The sequence below is a fragment of the Sciurus vulgaris genome (assembly GCF_902686455.1).
Source record: "Sciurus vulgaris genome assembly, chromosome: 5".
Lineage (NCBI taxonomy): Eukaryota > Metazoa > Chordata > Mammalia > Rodentia > Sciuridae > Sciurus > Sciurus vulgaris.
The window spans coordinates 141,836,002-141,862,214 of NC_136465.1; the positions used below are offsets into that span (position 1 = coordinate 141,836,002).

Genomic DNA, 26,213 nt, shown 5'->3' on the forward strand with positions numbered 1-26,213 from the left:
ATAATGAAATATAGTATGTCTGTTAAAATAATGAGCTAGGTATATTTATGCTTATAAGGAAAGATTAGGCAAATGGAAAAAGTAATCTGTGGAACAGGGTGTATATCACACCATTTGTAGTTAATTTTCTGAGACTATATTTAGGAAATTTTGAAAATATATACAAGCACATATTAATAGTCATTATCTCTGGGTAGTAAAAATATGGGACTTACTGTAATTTTATACAGATGTAAAGTTGTGATATTATATGAACTTTTTTTCTTTCTTCTTTTTATTTGTGTGTGTGTGTGATGGGATCTCATGAAATTGTCCAGGCGGGCTGGGTGTGATGGCACACACCTGTAATGCCAGCAGCTCAGGAAGCTGAGGCAGGAGGAACAGAAGTTTAAAGCTAGCCTCAGCAATTTAGCATGGCCCTAGGCAACTTATTGAGACCCTGTCTCAAAATAAAAATTAAAAAGGGCTTGGATGGGGCTCAGTGGTAGAGCACCCCTGGCTTCAATCCTCTCTACCAAAAGAAAAATTGCTCAGGCTGACCCAGAACATGTGATCTCCCTACCTCAGCCTACAGAGTAGCAGAGATTACAGGCATATGTCCCTTGCTTCATGAACTCTTATATTACATTCATAGTAAAAAGGTAGGGGCAATTTAAAAAGTCAATTAGCATTGATTTCTTATATTTCTTTTTAGATAATAATAACAGAGTGAAGTTGATAGCTGATGCTAGTATTCCAGGATCAGATTACATTAATGCCAGCTATGTTTCTGTAAGTTGATTATTTATTTTATATTTTCATAAAGTATAAATACTGAAATTGTATTTTCTTTCCAACTATTAAAAAAAATTCCTCATGAATTCTATGACCCTTAATGTGCCAGTTACCTATAACACTACGTAGCCACCATTTTATAGATGGGAATGAATGTGGAGGCTCATATTACATTTCTGTTTATCAATAATCATTTCACTATTTTGGGTGGACGTACAATTTGATATTACATACTCCTGGTCTTTTCACTATTTCATAAATCTTGTTAATGTATTCTCTTACATAAGGTCTGATGACTTCTCTTTCATTGAAAAATTAGTCAAATGAGCAGTCATTTCCATACAACATAAAAACCTATCATGCACTTTTTTCTTTCTAGATTTTCAGTCCTTCAAGTGGGTAATGATGTCCTGTTCTTTCTATACTCAGCTACTTGTAGAATGGATACTCTATTGTGGCTACCCAATGAGTGTATCATGAATGAATCCACTTGTGGAGAACTGACATCCTTGATGTACTCTCTTGCATGTTGTACATAATAAATGCATAATAGATTGGATTGAAAGTTGAATGAAACTGAATTTTCTCTCCCTTTCTCTTTGACTCTTTTGTTCCATCAGTACTCATCACCATCATAGGCACCCAAGACCTCCACTTGGTTCACAAAATTCATGGAATTAGAGTGGGACCAGTACTGCCCTTCTAGTCATTTAATTTGCCATTCATCTCAGAAAATTAAATGCTATCCTTTCTTTGCATTGATTCGTCCACTTTCTCCTTAGGCAGATGATTATATCTCTAAAATTATCTATTATACATGTATTTTTTAAAGCTAAAATATTTCCCCTTACATTTTCACTGACTGGCTTCAATTCTGATACATACTAAGACTAATTATCATCACAGGAACCTACAGATACTTGAGGATTTCCTCTGATGTCCAAACTTTCCATAGGTTTTTATTCTTTTCTAATTTGTGAGTCTTTTCACCCAGGCCTCCCACTTCCTTCGGTTCCTTCTGCTATGATGCTGTATCCCTTCACAAGTATTGGACATTCCTGTTTCTGTCCTTTCTCTTATTCCTTACGAGCCAGTGTGATGGGAGAGGAAAAGAATTCGCTGTAATTCTGTGGTTGATAATTACTCCAAAATTATAGTCATATAAAGGGGCCTATTTTTGAAGGAGTGAATAATAGGAGAATTTTAGGCTTTTAAAAGGGTAAGTAAGGGAGGGTTAAAGAAGGGTATGTCAACTTTGAATTTCATCCTATTTTTATACTAGAACTTTAAATCTCCATTGAAATAGCCACATGAATGTACTATTACAATAACATTTATTTATTAATTTATAATTGGTTCTTTTGAAAGTGTAATTCTTTAAGTGTTTTGCCAAAATTTTATGCTCACTAATTTTTGTTTTAGGTTAACTCTACTGCATTTTTAAGTTTTGCTTTGATTTACATAAGCATGCCTATATATACTTTCAAATATTTACATTTAATCACTGCTCTAATAATCTAATGTTTCATGATGCTATACAATAGGGAAAAGGAAACTGATGGTATCAATATCTATTGATATGTACCACATTTTTGTTCATCAATAGTTAGAAACAAATCAATAGCTCATATTCTTTAATATTCCACCAGATATGGGATAACTAACAGTATAGAATATGAAGGTGACTGAACAGAAACCAGACAGTTTTAGTAGGTATAACTGATCTACACAGATTACATAAGAAAATTAATATTTATTAACACCCAGTGTTTCTTCTAAGTATTATAAGTCATCAACAGGCAGTCACAAGCAAATGATGCTGTGGTATGAGCAATAAGTCAGAAAACCTGCAGATACATATTCCTCTATAATCAGTGATGTTATAGTAAGTCTTACCAAAAGTAACTATATATAACACATGTATAATTATGTGCATAATCATAATTGAGCTGCATGGTAGCAGACCAAGTTGGAGCACACTTCCCGTGAAGGGAGATTTCTGTACTTGTGGGAAGTATATCATATTGCTCTTACAATACCCTCCAAGGAACTGTCCTTTGCTAGGAATGCCAGGAACAATGAGAATAGACATCATGATGATGCTGTAGTGGCCTTCCCTTCTCCACCTTCAAATTCACACTGTCTTCACCTCAGAAAGAACATCTGACACCTTTATTACTAGCTTGGTTACCTTAGCACCTCCATCTGAAAGTTCATGAACTCTTGTTCTAGCAGAAAAGAGGCCAAATTCAGATGGATTCTGGGTTCCTATTTCTTTGGAAGCTAGGGGCAGAGGAAAGAGAGTTATTAAGGGAGGTAGGGAAGAAAGCAAAGTAACTAGTGTTTACCTAGAAAATCGAAAAACTGAAGTTGGGAGAAGGGTAAAGGGAAGACCAGCCAGTGACCTGAGAAAGTACTTCAGGCAGAGTCTACAGCTAGGCTTGTGTGCCAGTTCCTGCATTCCTCTGCCCTTTACCTTTCTTGAAATGTGTGCTTCTGGAGCCAAAATCATGATGAAGGATAAACTTATAGAGATGGAACAAGAAGAGAGATTACAGCCCCAGAAGTAACTACTAACAGTACAAATGAGTTTCAGACTGTTTCCAAGAAAGCCGATAGTGGAAATATATTTCTAGGGGCAAGAGGAAGGCCCTGAATCCTTCAAAATGTCCTCTTATCACTATGTTCACATCATAGAATCATCACCACCAACAGATGTATCTTCTCTACACTCTGAATTGCAGGTTTCACATTGTCTCACAAAATCTTTCTTAACACATCAGTAGACTCTGATTGTTCTTCAACTCTGTTCTGAACTGCAGCCCATTTAATTCTATCATATTTTTGGTTTTTTCCATTCCAATCCAACTTCACTTTCTTTCTGCTCAGTTGAAGTTTTGATGCTCCTCTGTTTTGTTTCCTCCATTGTATATATTGTCCACTGGTGAATTTTATCTCTTTTAGTCTGAGTCCTTTGATAAATCCATAACCTTGGCTATATAAAACTGTTTGTGGATTATCCTCTGTGCTCCTAGATGTGGGTGGAGAAAAACTCTACCTCACCAATATGTGTCACTTCAAACTCAGGGCCACTAACTGCGGAAATATTTTTAAGCATGTTACAGTCCCCAAATCCTTTCTGACTCCATCCTTTCTGAACTATCATACTCCTCTCACCTCCAACACCCCTTCCCACATTTTTACCTACATCTGATGTCCTTTTCATTTTTTTATGGATAAAATAGAAGTAATTATAATTTTCCTACCTATCTACTTCTATGTCCAAACACCCCACTTTTCTCTATGACCAATGGATGAGCTGTCCTATCTGTCTACCAGTAACAGCCTATCCCTTGTCTCTCAAGAAGGTTGGTTGAGGAATTTTCTCTTTTCTGTCCCATTATTATATTCTTCCAGCAGGCAAGCATTGTCATTTCTGCCATCTAAAAAGAAATTGATATCACAGCTCTCCCTCACTATTTTTCTGTTGTTCTGTGTCCTATTTACATTAGAGTCTCTTGAAGAATTATCTCTACTTACTCCAATTCCTTTTTCTTCTTACCTGTTCAACCCACTCAAATTAGGCTTCAATGCTAAGCAAACACAACACTGAAAGTGCTATTTTCAGGGTCATCATTAACTATTCAAAAGACTAACACCCTGTCAGTCCCTACTTTCTCTGACCTATTAGCAGCTCTGACCCTTCATCTTAATCCCTGTTTTTCTCTCATCTACTCTGACCTCCAAGCATTGAAATGATCTAGTGAGAAATCCTCAAATTTAAAATTTCCAAACTCATTTCATTGATGACCTCATCAATCCTCATGATCAGTGTGCTAATTACTTCCAATTTATCTTTCTACTTTGAAATTCTACCTGATTTCCACATCCATATGCCAAATGGCTATCATGGCATTCTCAAAGTTTAATACCTTATGTCCAATGTGAATTCCTGATTTTCCCTATAAATATGCTCTTTCTGAAATCTCCCTCATCTTCTTTTGGAGTCATTATTGATTAATCTAGTTCTTTCTTGCTTGATACCCAATCTATCAGCAAATCCCTTACAGTATTTCAGATTGTGAGGCTAAAAGTAAATTTTGAAAATTTTGAGTATTTAAGAGTATTTAGCATTTAAAAAAATGAAGTATGTTAAGTCACTAGTATATTTAGGTCTTCACTAGTATATTTTTCAGGTATTCATCAAAAATGAAAAAAACCATATCAACATAAACATTGATCCAGTGTATGTGATTATTTCCTACCAGGGCTACTTGTGTCCAAATGAATTTATTGCTACTCAAGGCCCATTACCAGGAACAGTTGGAGATTTTTGGAGAATGGTATGGGAAACCAGAGCAAAAACATTAGTAATGCTAACACAGTGTTTTGAAAAAGGGCGGGTAAGTTATATAAAAATCTTTTTGCAAAATGTTATTTTACAATTGTGTTAATATGTGTGAATATTTCAGCTAGTACTGTGAGTCTTCAATAATTTAGATGTCTGTGAAGCAGTTTTAACTCAGTAGTTGTAAATGTTATGTGTATATATATATGTATACATATATACATATATATAATAATGACATATATTAACACACATAGTATATATATCATTATAACACATATAGATATATATAACAGTGACATTTATGACTGGTGATTTTTTCTGAATGCAGATAAGATGCCATCAGTATTGGCCAGAGGACAACAAACCTGTTACCGTCTTTGGAGATATAGTGATTACAAAGCTTATGGAGGATGTTCAAATAGATTGGACCATCAGGGATTTGAAAATTGAAAGGGTAAAAGAGAGGGGGAGGGAACATGTATAAAATATGAATGATCTAAAGGAAATTTAATTTCTAGAACTATCACTTGAAAAAAATACCTGTTTATTTAACAATGTTTTCCACTGTTTTCTAGACAGAAGTTTTAAATTGATGTCTGACTTCAGTATCTATAGCACTGTGTTTCATTCCAAATCATGTTTAAAGTGTATATTAAGTAATTAACATTAACTTCTTAGGTTGAAAAAAACAGAAAAAGAAAAAAAAACTACTAAGTCACTAGTTTTTGATGAAGAAACTGTATAGGCTATGATGGCAATTCCCCACATTGCTTTCTAACTCCTAAAGATTTAATTTTCTATTTAATCTAGAACCAGTATAGAAGAGTTAGTGCAGGGTCCCACTATGTTGATTTATATGCCCAGACACACAGAAAATAATATAACGATCTTTTTATTTTCTGACAGTGCTTGCCTGCCAAGCACAAGAACCTGTGTTCAATCCCTAGCACCGCAAAAGAAGAGAGAAAGTTTCAAAATCTGCTATTCAAACTATATTTGAATATTAACAGTCTAAAGGAGGATTGATTTGCAAACTTTTTTATCGTTACCATAGCATTCATACCAACAGGCAATTTTCTTTATTGCAACGATAAAAAATAAGAAATAATGAAAAGAGAATCTGTTCTGTTTTGGTAAATAGTCATTTTTATAAGCTCACCTCCAAAAGCTAAGGTATTGATTGTCTTCAACCTTCATACAGTACTTAAATAATTTTATTATTCATAAATCTGTTGCTTTGTCTAGCATGGGGATTACATGACAGTTCGACAGTGTAATTTTACTGGTTGGCCTGAACATGGAGTTCCTGAAAACAGTACCCCTCTAATTCACTTTGTGAAGTTGGTTCGAGCAAGCAGAGCACATGACACCACACCTATGATTGTTCACTGCAGGTAAGAAAGATTCAGAGAAACCCTCTCTTAAATCCTGGGATTGGCATTGAAACCCAAAGTGGACTTTTTATTATCATGATACCAAGTTGTATATCATCTGATCTTTCATTATTTCAGTTGCCCTTATTCTACTATCATCATTTATTTGTAGAAGAAATTTTCTAGTTTTTTGAACTACAAGGAATGAATCAGGAAAAATAAACTTTAAAATAAAATAAAATTAACTGATCAATTTAAGTATGGTTCCAGATTTTTATAAAACTTTAACTAATCAGATCTTTTTTTAAATGAGGTCTTTAAACATGGTTAATCAACCATGGCTATAAATTGATTTTTTTTCTCATGATTTTCATTGGTATGTAATTTTATTGTTACAAATAAAACGCAAGTCTGTTTAGCATTCAAAACTTTTCTAGACACATGGTTGTAATTTAAGTTTTCTAACCTAATATACCTAAGTCAATCTTAATTTGAGTCTTTTTAACAAGTAGAGTTTAGAGATTGGAAGAAAAGTGGGTGTATTATGATTCCATTTACAAAAGATACCTGGAACAGATAAATTTACAGAAACAGAAAGTAGTGTAGTTTCCTGCAAAAGGATAGAGAGGGAGTTATTTTCTCAGAGTCTGGGTTGATGAAAAAGTTCTGAAAATGGATAGGGGCCATGGTTGCACAACACTGAGAATGTACTTAATATCACTGAATTGTACATTTAAAATTTGTTAAAATGGTAAGGCTTATGTTGTCCATCTTTTAAGCATTAAAGTGGGTTTTGTCAATATATTTTGGTGGTTGTTTTTGTTCTCTCTCTGTGTGTGTGTGTGTGTGTGTGTGTGTGTGTGTGTGTGTGTTTGTGGTTCTGAGAATTGAACCCAGGGCCTTGTGCTTGCAAGGCAAGCACTCAACCAACAGAGCTATATCCCCAGCCCATAATATATTTTAATCGTTTTTTAACAGTATGTTGTAATTAATTTGGTTGAATATATAAGAAAAAGTAAATTCATCGGATATTCAAACCTTTTTTAGAGGAAGAACTCAATATGTAACTTGTTTCATGAATTTTTTGAATTTTTTATAAGAGTAAAACAAATGTTTGCATTTTATGAAATATGTGAACAATGTCTATATTTATAAAGCGTATAAAATAAAAAGTAAAAACTTAATGCTTACCCTCCCAATTTAATTCTTCTCCATATATATAAAATTTTTAACAGAATAGTATATAGCATACATAGTATAAAGGTTTGCTCTCAGAATCAGTGATTGGTTTTATTCTGTCATCATTGATAATTAAACCTTTAATGAACAATAAATAAAGCTAACAAAGCTGCCTTTGTACCTTCTTCAAATCTTGTGTACATACTGCCATTGACACTAAAAATCATTGAAAAAGAAAAGTACCATTTCTAGTTTAAGCATCCAAAAGAATAGCATCTCCTCCTTTGTGATTTAAGTAACTAAAATAAAAGAAAAAATACACCCAGATTAATGATCATCCTTTTTTTTTTCTTCTAGGATTTTATTTTGAAACTATTTTAGATTTATAGAAAAGCTCCACATATCCTTCACCTTGATTTTCTGTTACTAGTTTACTGCATTGGTTACATTCTTTATTTCCTTTCCTCCCACCCTCCTTCCTCACTTCATCCCTTCCTCTCTTCCCTCGCCCTTTCCTTCTTTCCTTTTCCCTTATCCCATTCATACATTTCCCATGGAACTGTTTGAGAGTAAATTACAAACTTGATACTTCTTTACCTCTAAATATCATTTTCAAATTGTCTATTGATCATTCCCAACTTCTCATAGCAACTTTAAACTTCCCCTACAGCTTCCAATTCAACATGGCAAACTGAATAACTAAAAAATTCAAAAAGTTTGATATATCCAAAATAGGACACTTGATTCCATCTCCAAACTCCTCCTGGTTGTCCAATGTTGGTAAAAAATCAAGTCCCTCTGCTTTGGTCCAATGAGCCCTAAAGTCATCCTTAACCCTCCTCTTGCTCACCCACATTCCACATCCCACATTCTTCCAGCCCACCAAGTCCTCTCATCCCTGGGCACCTCTCACCTCCCCATTGTACCCTCAGCTGTCTATTCTCCTTATTTCTACAACATACAGACCAGGTTCTCACTCAGATCTCTTTTCATTCTCAACTTCAGGCTCCAGTGGTCCTTTCTGCCATACCTCCCTGGTCTGCTCCCCAACCTTATGTAAATTTATTTCCAATATTACATTATCAGAGCTGCTTTGTCTGATTACCCTATTCAGCCCTATCAACCTCTTATCTCCTTAACTTGATTTGTCTTTCTTCACAGTGCTTGTGACCACCAACCACCTTCTTTGCCTGTGTTTATTTGTGTACCACCTTCCTCCAGAATATAAGCTCCACACTTGTGGGCACTTTGTATTGCTTACTACTATAAACTCAGATGCCTAGAAGGGTGTCTGGCACCCAAATGTATTGAGTAATGTAACAACTGATTACTCTGTTTAGGCATGCTATCATCATAAATTTTATGTTGTAATACTCATAAGTTTTTATGTTGAATAATAGGAAATTACTGATATTTGACTCTTACCCATAAATGGCTCCTGCATATAATTCAAAGCAATATTTATAAGACTGGATGATCTTTCAAGCTTTTATTTTCAGATTTACTTCCTGTACTAACCATTTAAATATCTATGGATTTTGTTTAATAGGAATTTCTGAATCAGTCTTTTGAGGGTTTAATCAATTAACAGTTTCTATGGAACACCTATCCTTGGGAATTAAATTAATTTCCTTTTTTTTTTTTTTTTTTTTTTTTTTGGTACTGGGAATTGAACCCAGAAGTGCTTAACTAATTATCATATCCCCAACCCTTATTTTTTTAATATGTATATTTTATTTAGAAACAGGGTCTCGCTAAGTTGCTTATTGCCTTTCTAAGTTGCTGGGGCTGACTTTGAACTCACAGTCCTTCTGCCTTAGCCTCCCGAGACACTGGGATTACAGGCATACGCCACTGTGCCCAGCTTTAAATTAATTTCTTAAAAGGAAATAACTTGTAAATTTTATCAACTATAGGAGGTAAAAAGAAAAGTTATCTGGAGAAAGTAAAAAGAAGTGAGAGATTATTTTTCAATATGATACAAAGGGAATGCTATATGGGCTAAATTTTATATTTTGAATATCTAGCATTTCTATTGGTTACTGAAAACATGATCAATATGAAGTTTCTAGTATTAAGAATTTTGAATGGAACTGGGAATGTAGCTCAGTGGTAGAGCAGTTGCCGCGCATGTGTGAGGCAGTTAAAACCCTTAAATATAAAAAAAGATCAAGTATCCCTCAAGTATCCCTGTATACTTACTCAATATTATTATGAAAGAAGATAAAAGTTCCAGTAGCTAAAAAAGAAATATTAAATATTTGATAAAGTATTGATAATCATCTTGCTATGACTAAACACAATCTTAGTAACAATCAAAACTCAAAGAAAGTCCAAAGAAAGTCTATCTCCAAATAAGCAAAGATTCTGTTTAAAATTTATTGCTATCGTTCATTATCTTTGTCACAATTAATAGGTCAATAATTTTCCTATAATTTTGTTCTTCCTGCAGTGCTGGGGTTGGAAGAACTGGAGTTTTTATTGCTCTGGACCACTTGACACAGCATATAAATGACCATGACTTTGTGGACATATATGGACTAGTAGCTGAATTGAGAAGTGAAAGAATGTGTATGGTGCAGAACCTGGTAAGAGAAACTCATCTGCACTCATTCCTTGGTGTCAGCTCTAGAATTTCTATATGGGCAGAACTTAGTGCAGCAATCTGCTTGGAAGTGAATTTGAAGCTGTATACACACAGCAGGAACTCTTTTCCTACATTATAAACCTCTTGGGAAGGGCAGTTGGTAGAGATGATTGGAGAACTAAAGTGAACCTTAAGCTACAATTATTGACTTCATCCTTGTTTATACTGACAGATATGTAGAAAATAAGTAATGAAATTGATTTGATTTATCATTTAGCAACTTTGGGGAGCTTAGAAAGAGAGTTCAAATGAGTTTCTTTAATAAATATGCTAAATATATTTATAATTGGGAAAACTATAAAATATTGATGTTAATGAGTTTCTATGAATTTCATTTGTCCATGTTTATCTATGTTGCTTATTAGTACTAGCAATGATTATTGTGGCATATTATCCACTAACTGGGAATATTTTGTTCATTGTTTTAGTTTGGAGGCAAAGATATTTATAAATTAAATAGATTTTTGTTCATTAAGAAAACACACAGACCAGACATGGTAGCGCATACCTGTAATCCCAGTGGCTCAAGAGACTGAGGCAGGAGGGTCTCGAGTTCAAAGCCAGCCTCAGCAACGGCAAGGTGCTAAGCAACTCAGTGAGACCCTGTCTCTAAATAAAATACAAAAAAGGGCTGGGGATGTGGCTCAGTGGTTAAGTACCCCTGAGTTCAATCCTCAGTACCAAACAAACAAAAAACAAAAACAAACAAAAACAGCACAGAATAATGGTAGTGTAACTAACAACCCTCTAGTGAGTGTCTAGGAGGTTCCAATTGCCATACTAGATCCTTTACATATATCTTCTTAGTTAGTCTTGATTTAATTCTTCATTTGTAAATCAAGCTCAGTAAACTAATCAACAGACTAAGTATTATTCACTTTACCTTACAATATAGGGAAGCAGATGTTCCAAGAACGTGAGTGATATTCCAACGCAATATTATGAGTAACTATCAGAGCCAAAATTCACTCCAGTTTATCTAACTTAACAGAGATGTTACTATCTGTATCTTCTGATTGGACTTTGTATGCTACACAGATAGACAAATGTTCTTAATAGTAAATACACAGATCTGCTCTCACAGTATTTTCCAAAGTATATGCTAAAAAAATAAGTGGCATCAAATTTATTAAAGGTGTGAGGAAACTGAGTTCCCTGATAAAATGAATTGAGAAAGAAATTAAACTAATTTTTAAGTACAGAATTCCTTAGAGTCTTTAGGCTAATGCAACATGACAATAACAAATACAGAACCCTTGGGGGCATCATCTCCAAACATGACTGGCATCCTTCCACCCTTTTAGATCCCAAACTTATAATGCATGTCATGAGACATTAATGCTGTAGGAAGATGCTATTGTAGGTCAGAGAAAATATTTGCATATTCAACTCCAGTACAGACATTTATTTTTAAATTTAGATTGCATAATTATGTAAATTATAAAATACATGCAAAATGAACAATTGACGAACATATGATAAAGATAAAGTAAGCAATATTGGAAAACCTTGGTAATTCCTAAGGTATCATATTATCATTATGAATTTCCAAAAAGGAAATACAGCCAGGACAAGATACTTCCATTTTGATAATAGTCATAGATATGTACCTTTCATTATTTGTAGTTTTTGAAAAGAGATCTGACCTTTTGTCAGATAGGACTATGTTGTTATTTTTACTTCTTGGTTTGGCTACAAAAGATATCCAGAAGTATGAAGGATGTCAGACCTCTCAATTCTTGCCATTTATTTTGTCTTGCATGTTCAATATTAATTTCAACATATAGTCTCTTTGTAGGAATCTTTCACAGCCATTTTAATTCTGTAATAGGTAAAACTAAGTAATGAAGTCCATGTTCATTTCCCTATATGCTGAAAGGAACAAATGAGTGAAGTTTCACTCTTCCCCAGTTTTTTCAGAAATGGAATGTGACACGTGACGCGGATTGACTTCATGGGTATGCAACCTGTGTAGTTTGACACGTACCCACTCCCTAAAGGGCCCTGCATTTGGTTTAGCGTACGTTTCACATTATTAATAATTTTTGAGGAAAGAACTTTGCATTCTCATTCTGTAGTGGGCCCTGAAAATTAGATCCTTATCCAGATATCTTACAAGGGCTCTAATATCAATCCAACTATTAACCATTATTGAAATTCAATTTGCTTCTTAATTTGAGTTAAAAATAAGGACAAAAAGAAAACTAACATTTTCCTTTCATATTCCTGGAGTTATACTTTGGGAATCAGTACTATCAACAAAATTAATGGTTGACTCTCTTGGCTAAGACAGAAGATGCGTTAGTCAATCTTCAAATAATAAAAGTTGAAACAAATTTGTCATAATCTGCAGCTTTGTGGAACTGAACTTTGTACAGAGTGATTACAGGAATGGTATGAGTCTATATCATGCAAAACCATAGAAACAAAAATTTGTACTCCATTTGTATATAATGAATCAAAATACACTCTATGAAAATTTAGGAAAGAAAAGAATTACTATTGATAATTGAACACACTTTAGTACTTAATATATGTTGCACACTTTATGTTTATTTAATGACTGGAGTAAAATGTTTCAGGTTGGGTAACGGAACAGAAAAAGCAAGATTTTCAGTCAAAGAACTTAGTTCGGCTCCATTGATTGTTGGCTCTCAGACTTTAACTAACCTCTCTGAGTCATTTCTCTTTCAAGAGATGTTAAATGCTTTCATAAGTTTGTTGTCTGTGTTAAATAAAGTATATAAAGCACCAAGCATAGTATCCAGCATGCAGCATGCAGTGCATATCCAATAAGATTTTGCCTGATTATCCTGTCTTTACTGAAAGCAGGTGCTCTGAAACCCTCTTTCATCTGAGTTCCCAGAAGTTATGTTCTTCCTATCTTTTCCCTGTGAGGAAGAACAGGAAAATGACTATGCTTCGGTCCTGGCACAAGGTGGTTTCTTATTTTCTCCTATTGCACTGAGGAGTGACTCCAGTTGCTATGAAGAGTGCTTACTTTTCAGCACTTACTACAGCAACCTACAGCATGGTCTGTGGTAGGGAGGAGGGAACCTTAGCAATTACTGCCACTAAAACACCAGAGAGGCATGGTCCGCATCCAGGAGGGAGCTTTGATATCTTATCTTTTTCACTGAAAAATCAGTTCAGGAGATTTGAATGACTTTTCTAGGAGAATGCTCTGCAGTGAAATAATATCCTGAAATATTACTGGTGCTTTGAATAAGGGTTAACATAGCTTAGTCCCCTTCCGGCTCTGGATTCTCTTGAAAATTTATTGGTATGAACTCATAGGGTAAGAAAAAGTGAGTATAATTTTTTGGATGCATAATTTTTTTTCCATGCATTATACACATTTTGAGTCCTTTAAAAGTCACAGGATAGGTTTGTGATTCCCAGATGAGGAAATTGAGCATCAGAGAAGTTTGATTCTAAAGTTAACATGGCTGTCAAGGGTAGCAACTGGATTGAACTTTTCAATGACACTATAGAGCTTCCTTGGCAATAACACAGGATGGCAGAGGGACTTTGGAGCCTGCAGGACTGTCTTGTAAGAACTTGGCTTGCTCTGCTGGCAGTATACACCCATCATTCTCTCCAGTGGGGGAGATGAGATCTCTACAGTCAGAAGTTTCATGTATCAAATGTGACTTCAAACTCAAAGGTGCTTTTTTAGAAATATCAGAATTGGGAAATTTAAATTATTTTCAAAGAAATCATATTTCATCAACATATTCCTGTCAATGCTATGATATTTATTGTGTAATGTATATTTGGAAATACTCTCTTGGAATTACCATGAGAAATACTTTACCAACAATTTCAGTAGAATCATTATTACTTTATAATACTTCTTTCTTACCAAAATTGAATTCTGTAATTTATCCTCCACTTCACTTGCAAAACTTGACCCCTAATGACTTTTGGCTATTCTCCAAGTCACATCTGTCCATAAATGGTAAGGATTGGCTAGCTGTGAGAATTAAATAAGCCTAAGTCAACAAGCATTTATTACACAACTACTATGTTCTAGGCACTATTGCAGGCATTGGGAACAAAGCAGCAACTACGACTGCTCTCATAGAACTGACCTAGTGATGAAGTGTTAGTAGGAACGTTTTATAATCCACAAAGAATGAGATATTGCTAATCATGACCAGCAATATCTGAAGACAATTTCTTTTTTCTATTCTTTTTTTTTAATTTTACAGACTGCATTTTGATTCATTGTACACAAATGGGGTACAACTTTTTGTTTCTATGGTTGCGAAAGGTGTAGATTCATACTATTCGTGTAATCATACATATAGATAAAGTAATGATGTTCAATAGAGGAGCTAAAAAAAAGGTTTTGGAGTATTGCAGCCATAGGTAGGAATATAACTTCTTAAAATGATCACTCTTGAGGATGTTCTATTTAAATCAATTGTCAATTTGTAAATATGTCTTAAACATTTGATGATATTCCTTAAAGTCAGGTATGTTTCTTATGTACAAAACAGGATGATTTAAAACATACATCTTTGTTTTTTAGCCTTAACTATTTTTTGGAAAGTACAAATTCAGAAATGCTGATAAATTGCTGAATTATACTGAATAAACCTAACAAACTTGGATGGTCCTGAATTTAACCCATACATTCAGATAAAATGTTAGAAGTCTGTGTCCTGTACCTAGGTGTTTGGATATTTCAATGGCAAACCAGCTGGTATTTGCAAACAGGGAACAAATACTTGAGATTAAGAGAGCCAAAATCCAGATGATTAGCAGAATTATTAGATGTATTTTACGTGAGCTGATGGTGTATAAATGTGCTCATTCACAACTACAGGATTAAATATAGCATCTGCATTCTGACAAGAAAAGTATTTATAAATTGCTCAATTACATCTAACAGGAAAAAGGAGGCTCATAAACAAATTTAAGTAATGAGAAAGATTTGCTGCTTTTTATGATCACAGCAAGAAAGAATATATTAACACTTTGCATTTAGTGACAAACATTTTTTTTAAAAACTTGAAGCTACATGAAGCCACAGGGATTTAGAATTTGGGAAATTGTAGAAAATCATTTATATTCTGTGGTAAAATCTGTCTCTAACTTAGCTATTTCATATTTGTTGAACTCAGTACTGCTTTTTGCTGCAACAATATAATTTCTCTTAAAGAAAAAACCGCTACCCTATCCTTTATTTAGCCATTCTTCCTTTGGTTTCTAGGCACAGTATATCTTTTTACACCAGTGCATTCTGGACCTTTTATCAAATAAAGGAAGTAATCAACCTATTTGTTTTGTTAACTATTCTGCACTTCAGAAGATGGACTCTCTGGATGCCATGGAAGGTAAACAGGGGCAGTTGTACCCAGTTTGCTAGTTTACCATCTGTAAAAGGAGCACTGATATTATAATGACCCATAAGTTTAAAATATCTCTAAACTAGGTTAGTGCACATAGTTTTTTCATTTCTCTCTGATTCAATGTGGGGTAAAAGCCTTTCATCTGAATTGTCTTTTTGCCATGAAACATTTTAATCTTTAGAACTGTTAACTTCAGTACTCTCTTGTGACATGCTGCTTTATGTTATAGGTGATGTTGAGCTTGAATGGGAAGAAACCACCATGTAAATATTCAGATCAGAGATTACAACTGGAAGATATTTTCACATCCCAGGGGCCAAAACTACCCCCTTGTGCTTCTGAATTGAAATATAGAACCTTAAAGAAATTTTTATGCTTCCCTTACTGTGCCTTATTACCTGAAGTGACGCTTCAAGGAAACTGCTAACTCACCATAGTCACTTGTTTTTGTGTAGAGTAAATCTCATTCATTTAAAATGTTCAAGAGAAGACATCCCATAGGGCTTCTAAGTTCTCCATATTTCTGAACAAGCCAAATATAAAATTATTATCATACTAGCATTAATGTTTCAGTATGAATCTTCCCTATATATTAGGTTTAATTTTGAACGAAAGCCCATAAATGTTGATTCAGTAGTGCTATTTTGGCCTCCACAGTGTTGACGTTTCTTGTGGATGACTTCCAGAACTGTCATAATGATCTGTACTTCTATGTACGCCTGTGTGTTTTGAATCCTCTGTTTTATGAGTGCTGAGATATCATCTCCTGATCCTGAACAGCTGAACAGTAACCCCCTGACACTGCAGGGATTACATAGCCTTTATACAACACACAGTAGCTCTTTGGAGGAACTTAGGGCTATTTAAATTGCATTGTGATCTTGGGTTTGAAAAAATGAAAAGAAAAATTAAAACTGCAATTGCACATAATGAAGTTATAAAGTACCTTTCTAGCTTATATGCATTCATCTGTTGTCAGGCACAAGTTGTACCACTGTATTGTATATTTAAATACATAAACGTATCAGAGTATTTGTACATTATATTTATATTCAATTGTTACTAACAATTTTAAAATGTTTCTTCAGCAGTAATGTATAAAAATAGTAATAAAATCATGTAGTTTGGCATGAGCTTGTGAGCTAATGATGTGCTGCTGAGGTGCCAACAGACTTCTAAATAGATTATATTAAGTGGTTTTCATTTCATTTCCCAAGGGTGATTATGAAGGAGTGTATTTAGTGGAACTGAAAACAAAGAAATTAACCAGGTTATACCAAAGTAGAGATTAAAAAAATATATATTTCTGCCTCCATTTTATTAGATACTGATATTGTACTAAATAAATTGAGCTATATGAAATTATTTTGTCATAGATTTCAATTAAAGTTAAAAGTAAATAGTATTAACCATTCTATTTCTTCTATAAAAGGAATTGAATATTATGCTTATTTCTGCTGGACTATACATAAAGAAAATGTGATAGACGATCAAAACTGAATTTCAGTTAATTATTTTCCAGAATTATTCCAAGGTCCTTGATTACATATAAATTTGACTTTGTTTTATAAATCAAGATATAATTGATAATTGTTAATTATATCATATATAACATATCTTAATATAAGATGATACTTTTCATACAAGTGTAACATGACATGATTTATATAATGTAAATAATTAATATATAATCATTTCCCAAGGCATCCACAGAGAGTAAATAGTTTTAGTATGAAATTAACTATCCAACAAATTAAGCCCTTTAATCAAACAAGCAATCTCTGAAACAGTATAAAATTTTCATCTTTATTTTTTCATGGCAAGGAAATGTAAATAAATACAATCCACTACTGTTCCAACAAATCAGTTTATATGTAGTTACAGGAAACAATAAAAACAATGAGAAATCTTAAAGATTCTTGTTGGAGTTATAAATTTTCCTGTGTCCTTCCTGTCACTGAAAATGTATGGTAAACCAGTATTAGTTTTGGATTCATGGAAGATAGAAAACAAAACCTGTGGCAAGTATTGATTGGAATAACCTTTGAATATATTGAATGATAAAAAGAAAAAACAGGTTAATCTTTGGTCCAGTACATTTTCTATATCTGTATAAACAGAGTTTCAGGTTTGCTTCATATATATGCTCATGAGAGTACAAAAACAGAGTGGCTTTCCTCTAAAACAACACTTACCAAACTTTAAGTTTTATACAAATCCCCTGAGGATTGTGTTAAAATTAAGATTTTTACTTCAGTAAGAATAGATTAGTCCTGAGAATAAGTTCTAGCATGTAATCAAATTAATAATATTGCTCCCTGATCCCTGACCACATGTTAAAAAAATGAATAACTCTGCAAAAGATTTTAGTCAGGTTCAGAATGATTTTAGATCAACCTAAAATAATTTGAAACATTCTTTAAAAGACTTGATTTCATTACCAGAAAAAAAAACTTATAATTTGTTAAATGCACATAACTCACAATACCAAGAAAACATAATTGAAATGATTGAATTGAAAATCACATATTTATGATAGCTGAATCTTCTTTTAATTATATTGTAAAAAGGCCAATGTACACCCACATTCTATAGATGGCTACTAAGTGCAAATTAAAATAATAAGGAACATCTGTAACATTTTTAGATCTAATTTGTCAAAATTCGTTGAAGCACATGTACAATAAATGAGCAACATGTGTGTCATATGAACCAAATGAAACAGGATCCTCTCAGAATGGTTTGCCAGATAGGAGAGCAGCTGTGGGTAATACCTCTACTTTTATCCTGCATTCAAACGCATAATTTTCTTCTTTTGGTTTATAGGTGATATGAAAAAGAAGCTTTTGCAAAACAATCCTAATTAAACCTTGACCTCTTCATAAAAGCATCAGTGATTTGCTGTCCATGTTTGTACCAATCCACTAGATTTTAAAACTGGAATCTAAGCTCAGCAATGTATTCTATAAGTCCATGCCATTATGGTAATAACCAAGTCCATTTTCATGGAAAAAAACATTAAAAAAATCAGTGACATTTTTTGACAAGCCTTGGGAAACAAAATGATCAGAGATTCTTAATGATATTAAAAGTGAAAATATGGAGGAAAAAGTTTATAAAAAATTATCTTAGCAAAACATCTTGCCTTCTTAGGAGAAGTAGTATTTCATGGAAATTTATTTTATAATATGGGTAGAATTTCCATATGGAATCAGGCCTAGTATATCCACCTGCTCAGGGACATATTCTGAGGAATAGATTAAATCACACATATGAAAATGTTTTGAAGAGTTCAATAAGTTTACAAAGTTATGATACAGGCTAGTCAATGTACAATATTTGTCAGTAAAATAATACATCCCAGTTTAGTATTATATTGTACTTTTGTGATATAGTGTTGTATTTACATGTCTGTTCACATGGGAAGACTGAAGAGAAAATGATGGCAGATATATTGATTTCTGCAATATATGACCATCAATGCCTTTTTATAAATGAACAATTAAGCTTTCTTAAGTAATATTTTAATTGAAATAAATATATATACATAAGTATACAAATAATATAAAATACGATTCAGAAATCAAGTCAAGAAAATTTTCATTTCAGATGATTCAACTGGATATTCTGAATCAGTACCTGCAATATTGTCCTTTGAATATAAAACTAGTTTAACAGAAGGTAACAAAAAATTATACTTCTCTTACTCCTCTGTTAATAAAATTTTATTTCTAGAGTCACATGCCTAAATTATTTTGATATTAAAAAAATTATTGGCTTGAGAAGTCATTTTAGTAAATTATAAGTTTTTAGAGTATTTTTATATTCATTATTCCAATTAGTCCTTATAGCATCCTTTAAGATCTGCATTGTCCAGTATTGGTAACAATAATGAAAGCTTAATTGCTGTACTCAAAACCACATTTAGTAAGGTTGAGAATTAAAGTCAAAAGTTGGGTTTCTCTGTTTTCCCCACTCCCCAAACAAAAATTCCTTCAGTGACTCTGTGCAGGTACCTCCATAAGTTACAAATGACAGACTTTGAAAAATATGAAATGTATATTATAAATAAAGGTCATAATCATTCTGTATCCCAATTCCCAACAAGCCAGTTAGAGACTTTCTGCTAATCACATGAAAATAACAATGTGTGTGAAATATGATTTTGGAGAAAATATGTAAACAAAGAATAAAAATCACCATTTATATAAATGGGAAAACACATCATTACATTTTAGGGTACAAGACAATATTATAAAGATATCAGTTATTCCCAAACTAATTTGTAAACTTAGTAAAATTAATTTCTAAATTCAAAACTCCAAACTATTCTTTTTTAAATGAAATGTGAGTAGAGACCACCTGAGGCTCAATAGCAGCCAACAGCCCTCAATAAACCACACTTCCCTCACAAAACTGTAAAATAAGATTTGAAATGTCAAATTAAATTAAGCTGCATTAGAGTGAAAAATCCTCAATCTTTAAAAATGAAGCCTAGAAAATACATTTAACAATTGCACCTTTATAATCTAACTGCAAATTACGGGACATGTAAAAAAATAACAAAATCTGAACCATAACCAGGAAAATGATCCATTAATAGAAACAGACACATAAATAACAGAAATTATAGAATTAGCAGGCAAGAGCTTTTAATACAGCTATTGAAATATACTAACAGTGAAGAAAAAAAGTATTACTGTAAATTACAAAAGTGTTTTAAAAACTTTCAGGACAGAATTTTGTAATATCTAATGTCATAACTTAATTGAATATGATAAGAGCAGATTAAGGACTGCAGAAAATCAGTAATTCAAAAAGCAGGGCTTTAGGTTTAGAGTTAGGGTTAGGGAGGGAGGCAAGAATGAAGGAAGGAGGGACTGTATAGAGGGAAAAGAGGGGTGGGAGGGGTGGGGGGGAGGGAAAAATAACAGAATGAATCAAACAACATTACCCTATGTAAATTTATGATTACACAAATGGTATGCCTTTATGCCATGTACAAACAGAGAAACAACATGTATCCCATTTGTTTACAATAAAAAAAAAAAACCTTAAAAAAAAAAAGCAGGGCAACAGAAATCATCACAACTGAAGCATAGACACACACAAACACACACAGAAAAAGACTAGAAAACTAGATCCTCAGGACCCATGAGGTCATTCCAAGCCATTTATTACACCTGCAATGAGTTACAGAATGGGGATGACAGAAAAATTCTTCAAGAAACAATGTCCAAATATTTCCCAAATTATTTGTATATTTACATATTCAAGAATTTCAGTGAAATGTGAAGAGATCAATATACACATACATGCATATTCACATACATGCACTATGATTTCTCCCACTTTGGTCCATAGACAATACCACTTCTTCATAGACACACATGCACACAACGTACACCAAAATTTATCATAAATTATTAGAAGTCAACAATAAAGACAACATTTTCAAAGGCAATAAAGAAAAGATATACCTGCTCTGGGTATCAAAGAAAATAAAATAAACTGATTTTAGGCAGAAATATTGCAGGCTACAGTAGGAAAATTTACAGATACAAAAAAAGACTGGAAGCAGTATCATACTTAGTGGTGAAATATTGAAGTGTTTTTACACTACATAAAGAAAAAGGTAAGTATGCCTGCTCTCACAGTTTCTGTAGAGCATTCTACTTATGTTCCTAGCTGTTGTGAAAAGCCATGAAAAAGAAATAAATGTATATACGTATTGGGGCAAATCATGTATGAGGAGAATCCTGAGAAATCTGCAAAAACACAGATGCTAGATATAGGAAGTAACTTTAATAAGGTCTTAGATATTAGGTCAATATACAAAAATCAGTTTTATTTCTATTTACTCGTGATGGACAACTGGAAGTTGTAATTTAAAATACCATTAACAGTAGTGTCTACAAATGTGAAAAGCTTTAGGACAAACTTAATATGTGCAAGGTCTTTAACTAAAAGCAACTAAACATTGATGACAAGAATGAAAGATGACTCAAATTTTATAAAATGCAAACTCATGAACTAAAAAATTCAATATTATTAAGACCTTAATTCTTTCCACAACAATTTATAGATACAGTAGCATAACAATAAAAATTCTATGAGGCTTTATTTACTTAGAAACTGATAAGCTGATTTTATAATTTATGTAGAAATGATGTAAAAGACCTAGAATGGTTAAAATTATTTTGAAACAGAACATAATTTTATGACCTATACAATAAGTATATCTCTAGAAATATTCATTGAAGGGAAGAATGGAAAGCCCAAAATAAACATGCACCTGGATGGTAAATTGATATTTAACAAAGGTAACAAGGTAATTTGAAGAGGAAGGGATAATCTTTCCAACAAATAGTGCAGGTATGACTGGATGACCATAAGAAAGATATGAATCTTCAATTCTATTTCACATAACAAACACAAACATTAAATTAAATAGATCACAGACCTAAATGTAAATATTAAAACTATAAATCTTATGGATAAAAGCAAAAGATCATCTTCATGACTAAATAAGCAAAGATTTCATAGACTATAAACAAAGTACAAAAAATTGATAAATTATACTCCATTAAAAATATAGCTTCTGCTCTTCCAAAGATAGTATTGAGGATGAAAAGTTAAACCACAGTCATAGAAAATGGGAGAAAAGAATCACAGTACATGTAATAGAATATAAGTACCAAGAATTTATGTTTATTTACAAGGTAATACACACACACACACACACACACACACACACAGAGCCAACACATCACTTGATGTCATTAAGGAAATGCAAATTGAAACCATGAGATATCACTGCACAGCCAATCAAAAGATTAAATTTTTAATACTGAAAATACCAAGTCATCCTGGCAAGGATTTGGAGCATCTGGAACTGGAAGTATAAAGTGGTACAATTGCTTTGGAAAACAATTTGTCAGTTTCTGATAAGGTTTAACATAGATCTATATTATCATAGAACCCAACATTGCCCCTCCTAATCATTTATCTAAGAAAAATTAAAGTATACTTGCAAAAAAGGACTTGTATTACTGTTCTTGGTAACTTTATTCATAATAGCTCAAATATGCATAGTCCAAATGAAGATCAATAGGAATGGATAAACAAGTTGTAATATATTTGGGCCATGAAATATAACTTGGTAATAAAATACTGATACAAAAAATAGGGAGTATTCTCAAAAACATACTGAGTTAAAAGAAGACAAACATAGAACATACTGTAAAAATCCATTTGCATGAAATTCTGGAATATGACAAAGTAATCGTTGACAGAAATTGAATAAATTTTTATCTGGGTGGGATGTATGTGGGAAATTGATTGAAATGGACAAAAGAGAACATTTTTGGGAGGGTGAAAGTTTTCTTTATACTTACACAGGCATATTCATATTTTAAATGCCTTAAAATACATGCATAAAATGAATGAATTTTATTTTATGTAAATTGTCTAAATAAAGTTGATTAAAGAAATAGATAATTGAAAGATAATTTCAAAATAGTTATAATATGTCATTTATATAATGTCTTTTAAATACATGTATTTAAATGTCTTTTAAATACATGTATTTTTATTAATGTATTCCTTATAGTACAGATGTAAAGTCATGAATGGGAAAAATCATAATTTCCCTTGGCATGGGAAGAATATATACAGGGAGGTGGAATCATGGGAATACACAGAGTTTAAAAAGCATTTGTGATTGATTTTTGTTTTAAAATTTAAAGTACATTTGGTCACATTTTTAGATTTGCTAAAATTAAGTAATGAGTGGAACATATATTATTTCTTATAGTTTTCAAATATTTCATAATACTAATAACTGCATAATCTCTCCTTCATCTGCGGAGTCTAAAGTATGTTGATGTCTTATAAGTAGAGAGTAGCATAGTGGCTCAGGTGCTTAGGGAGGAGTTGTTGATCAAAAGATGCATAATTAGCTAGGTGCAGTGGCACACACCTGTAATCCCAGCAACCAGGGAGGTGGAAGCAGGAGGATTGCTAATTTGAGGCCAGCCTCAAGAACTTAGCTAGGCCCTAAGTAACTTAGTGAGACCCTGTCTCAAAATTAAAAAATATAAAGGTCTGGGGATGTAACTCAGTTTGGTCAAGCACCCTGGGTTTGATACTCAGTACCAAAAAAAAAAAAAAAAAAAAAAAGATACAAAATTGCAGTTATATAAGAGGAATAAATTCAAGAGCTCTATTGAGCAGTGTGGTGACTAATTAATAACAATATATTGGATCCTTGAAAAATACAGAGTGGCTGTTTTAGTATTCTCATCACAAAAGTGATAACCATGTGAGGAAATGCATTTGTTAATTAACTAGATTTAAGCATTCACAATGTACATGTACTTCAAAACATGTATATGATAACCACATACAATTTTATCTATCAATTTAAAACATAACAAAAATGTCATTTTACAATTTTAAAATTCTGAGTAAATGTTTAACTCAAATAATTTATTGAAATATGTGATACAAAACATTTATGGATTTTTTTCAAAAATCTATCAAAGTATCATGCTTTCCTGCTTGAATGAATACAATATGGAGAGAATGGAGTATTCGTTAATACTCCATTCCCAGAGCAATTCCCACTAACAATTGGTGTTTTAAATATTAAAAATAAAACTTGACATCCTCCTAGAGCTTTCTAGAGAATTCATTAAGCTGCTATGCACTTGGTATTTATAACCTTGTGAACTACCATGGAAGATATGGTGAATTCACTTACTGGACTCTCCCTGGAACACAAGGTTACTTCAATCAGTCTGAGTTTAGTACATTCATAAATTGGTGGACAGTAACAGGATTAGCACCTACTCCCTGGGTACTAAATCAAAAATTTTAGGTATATTTATGTTTTAAAGGATGTACTTAAATTGTTAGATGAATCATTTGCATAAAACAAACTACTATAATTTTATTTGCTACAATTAATAACTTTCTTTATTGAACCATTATCATGTGCTGGCACTCTTCGAAAGAACTGACCAATTTTTTTCTTTCTTTTTTTTTGCAATGGGTGCTTGGGTTCAAACTCAGGGCCTCATGCATACTAGGCAAGCACTCCACCACTGAGCTACAACTCTAGCCCCTTTCCATTATTAAGTCATTTTTCTTGTGACAATTTTTGGAAATAGGTACTATTATTTATTTGCCTTTTACAGATGTGTAAACCAAGGCAAAAAGAGGTTACATAACCGGTCCAAGGTTATATGTTAAATAAAGCACAAAGTCCACACCTGAACCTGGGAAGCCTGGTTTCAGTGCCTGCAAAGTTTCCCACACCCTGCTACATTGCAGAGAAAGCACCAAGTATATGCTAACATCTCTGATCTTACTTACTTGGACTTGTTACATACACATGCTCTATACTCTTATCCTCAACAAAAGTATCGGATACTGTCTATTTGATGCAAATTAAATTATTTTTGTCACATAGCGATGCTGGCAGCCTTTATTATCAGATAGCTAGTCTAATATTCTTTCTGTTATTTTCTACCTTGTTCAACCTATACTGAGTCCAAACCAAATTTCATTATTTATTTTTCTTACTCTCTATACTTTATTGCCACATTTATACTCCTAACTTTTAGCTCTGATCATTTCACTGATCTGCTCAGTAGCCCTTAGTTGTCTATGTAATTAAGCTAATATTTAAAGAATTACCTTTCCCACAAAATTCCTCCTTTTATTCTGTATGTAAACCAAATTAGAATACTTGCCAGGATATGGAGAGGTCCATCAGTGGGTGCAAAGTTAAATAGGAGAAAAACAAGTTTAGGTATTCCATTGCTTGCTAGAACACATCCCACATTCCTAGTACCACATGGTGGCTGCTACATTTCCTTCATACCTTTCTTAGTACCTTTCCAAAGGCATTTTTACATGTTCTTACCTACTGGCATTTTCCACTCTTCATTTTTCATTTACTACTCTTCATTTTTCAGCTGCTTGTAAACAAGGACTAAATATTTCTCATGATTTTAGCCCTGTTGCATTTAGCCTAACATCTTACACAAGAAAAACTCAAGCAAATATGCTCAGTTGAAAGTTCACCTTTGCATTATTTTACTTTAGTAAAATAACGTTGCCTGTATGGTAATATATTTTCCTACCAATACTCACATGGTAAAATAAATACCTTTTCAGTCAGGGAGGAAACAAACATCTCTGGGTCAAAGATAAATGAAGCTGGGAGAGACAGGAAAAATGGCACAGACTAATATATCATTTGTTCAGGATTATCCATTATACAGAATGAAACCAAGAGCCTGGAAGTATTCGAAAAGACTTTAAACAACTGAAGTAACACAAAAGGAATGCTGTACTCTTGCACAATTTATGAAAACAGTTTAACAATAATCTCTCCCATCACTTATTGTATACATGTCAACAAACTTGGGTTCCTAGTTCACAACAATCTGGTTTCAACAAAACAAAACTGACAGTTTATATTCTTCGGTGTGCATACAAACACACATACAGGTACACAT

The 26,213-nt window shown here is 33.0% G+C and overlaps 1 protein-coding gene and 1 long non-coding RNA gene across 6 annotated transcripts in view; one reads left to right on the forward strand and one right to left on the reverse strand.

Moving 5' to 3' along the window:
• The window catches only part of PTPRQ (protein tyrosine phosphatase receptor type Q), a 216,113-nt gene extending 198,543 nt beyond the window's left edge, over positions 1 to 17,570 (forward strand). For all 5 annotated transcript variants that reach the window (XM_079140697.1, XM_079140699.1, XM_079140698.1 and 2 more), the window contains 7 exons: positions 695 to 771; positions 5,043 to 5,177; positions 5,454 to 5,579; positions 6,371 to 6,519; positions 10,130 to 10,265; positions 15,546 to 15,669; positions 15,914 to 17,570. In XM_079140697.1, the coding sequence (XP_078996823.1) occupies positions 695 to 771; positions 5,043 to 5,177; positions 5,454 to 5,579; positions 6,371 to 6,519; positions 10,130 to 10,265; positions 15,546 to 15,669; positions 15,914 to 15,951 (785 nt within the window). In that variant the 3' untranslated portion in view covers positions 15,952 to 17,570. The remainder of the gene's footprint in view (positions 1 to 694; positions 772 to 5,042; positions 5,178 to 5,453; positions 5,580 to 6,370; positions 6,520 to 10,129; positions 10,266 to 15,545; positions 15,670 to 15,913) is intronic.
• LOC306661640 overlaps positions 1 to 26,213 on the reverse strand; it is a 53,169-nt gene that overhangs the window by 7,467 nt on the left and 19,489 nt on the right. The window contains exon 2 of the long non-coding RNA XR_013763918.1: positions 14,190 to 14,300. This is a non-coding gene — a long non-coding RNA (uncharacterized lncRNA). The remainder of the gene's footprint in view (positions 1 to 14,189; positions 14,301 to 26,213) is intronic.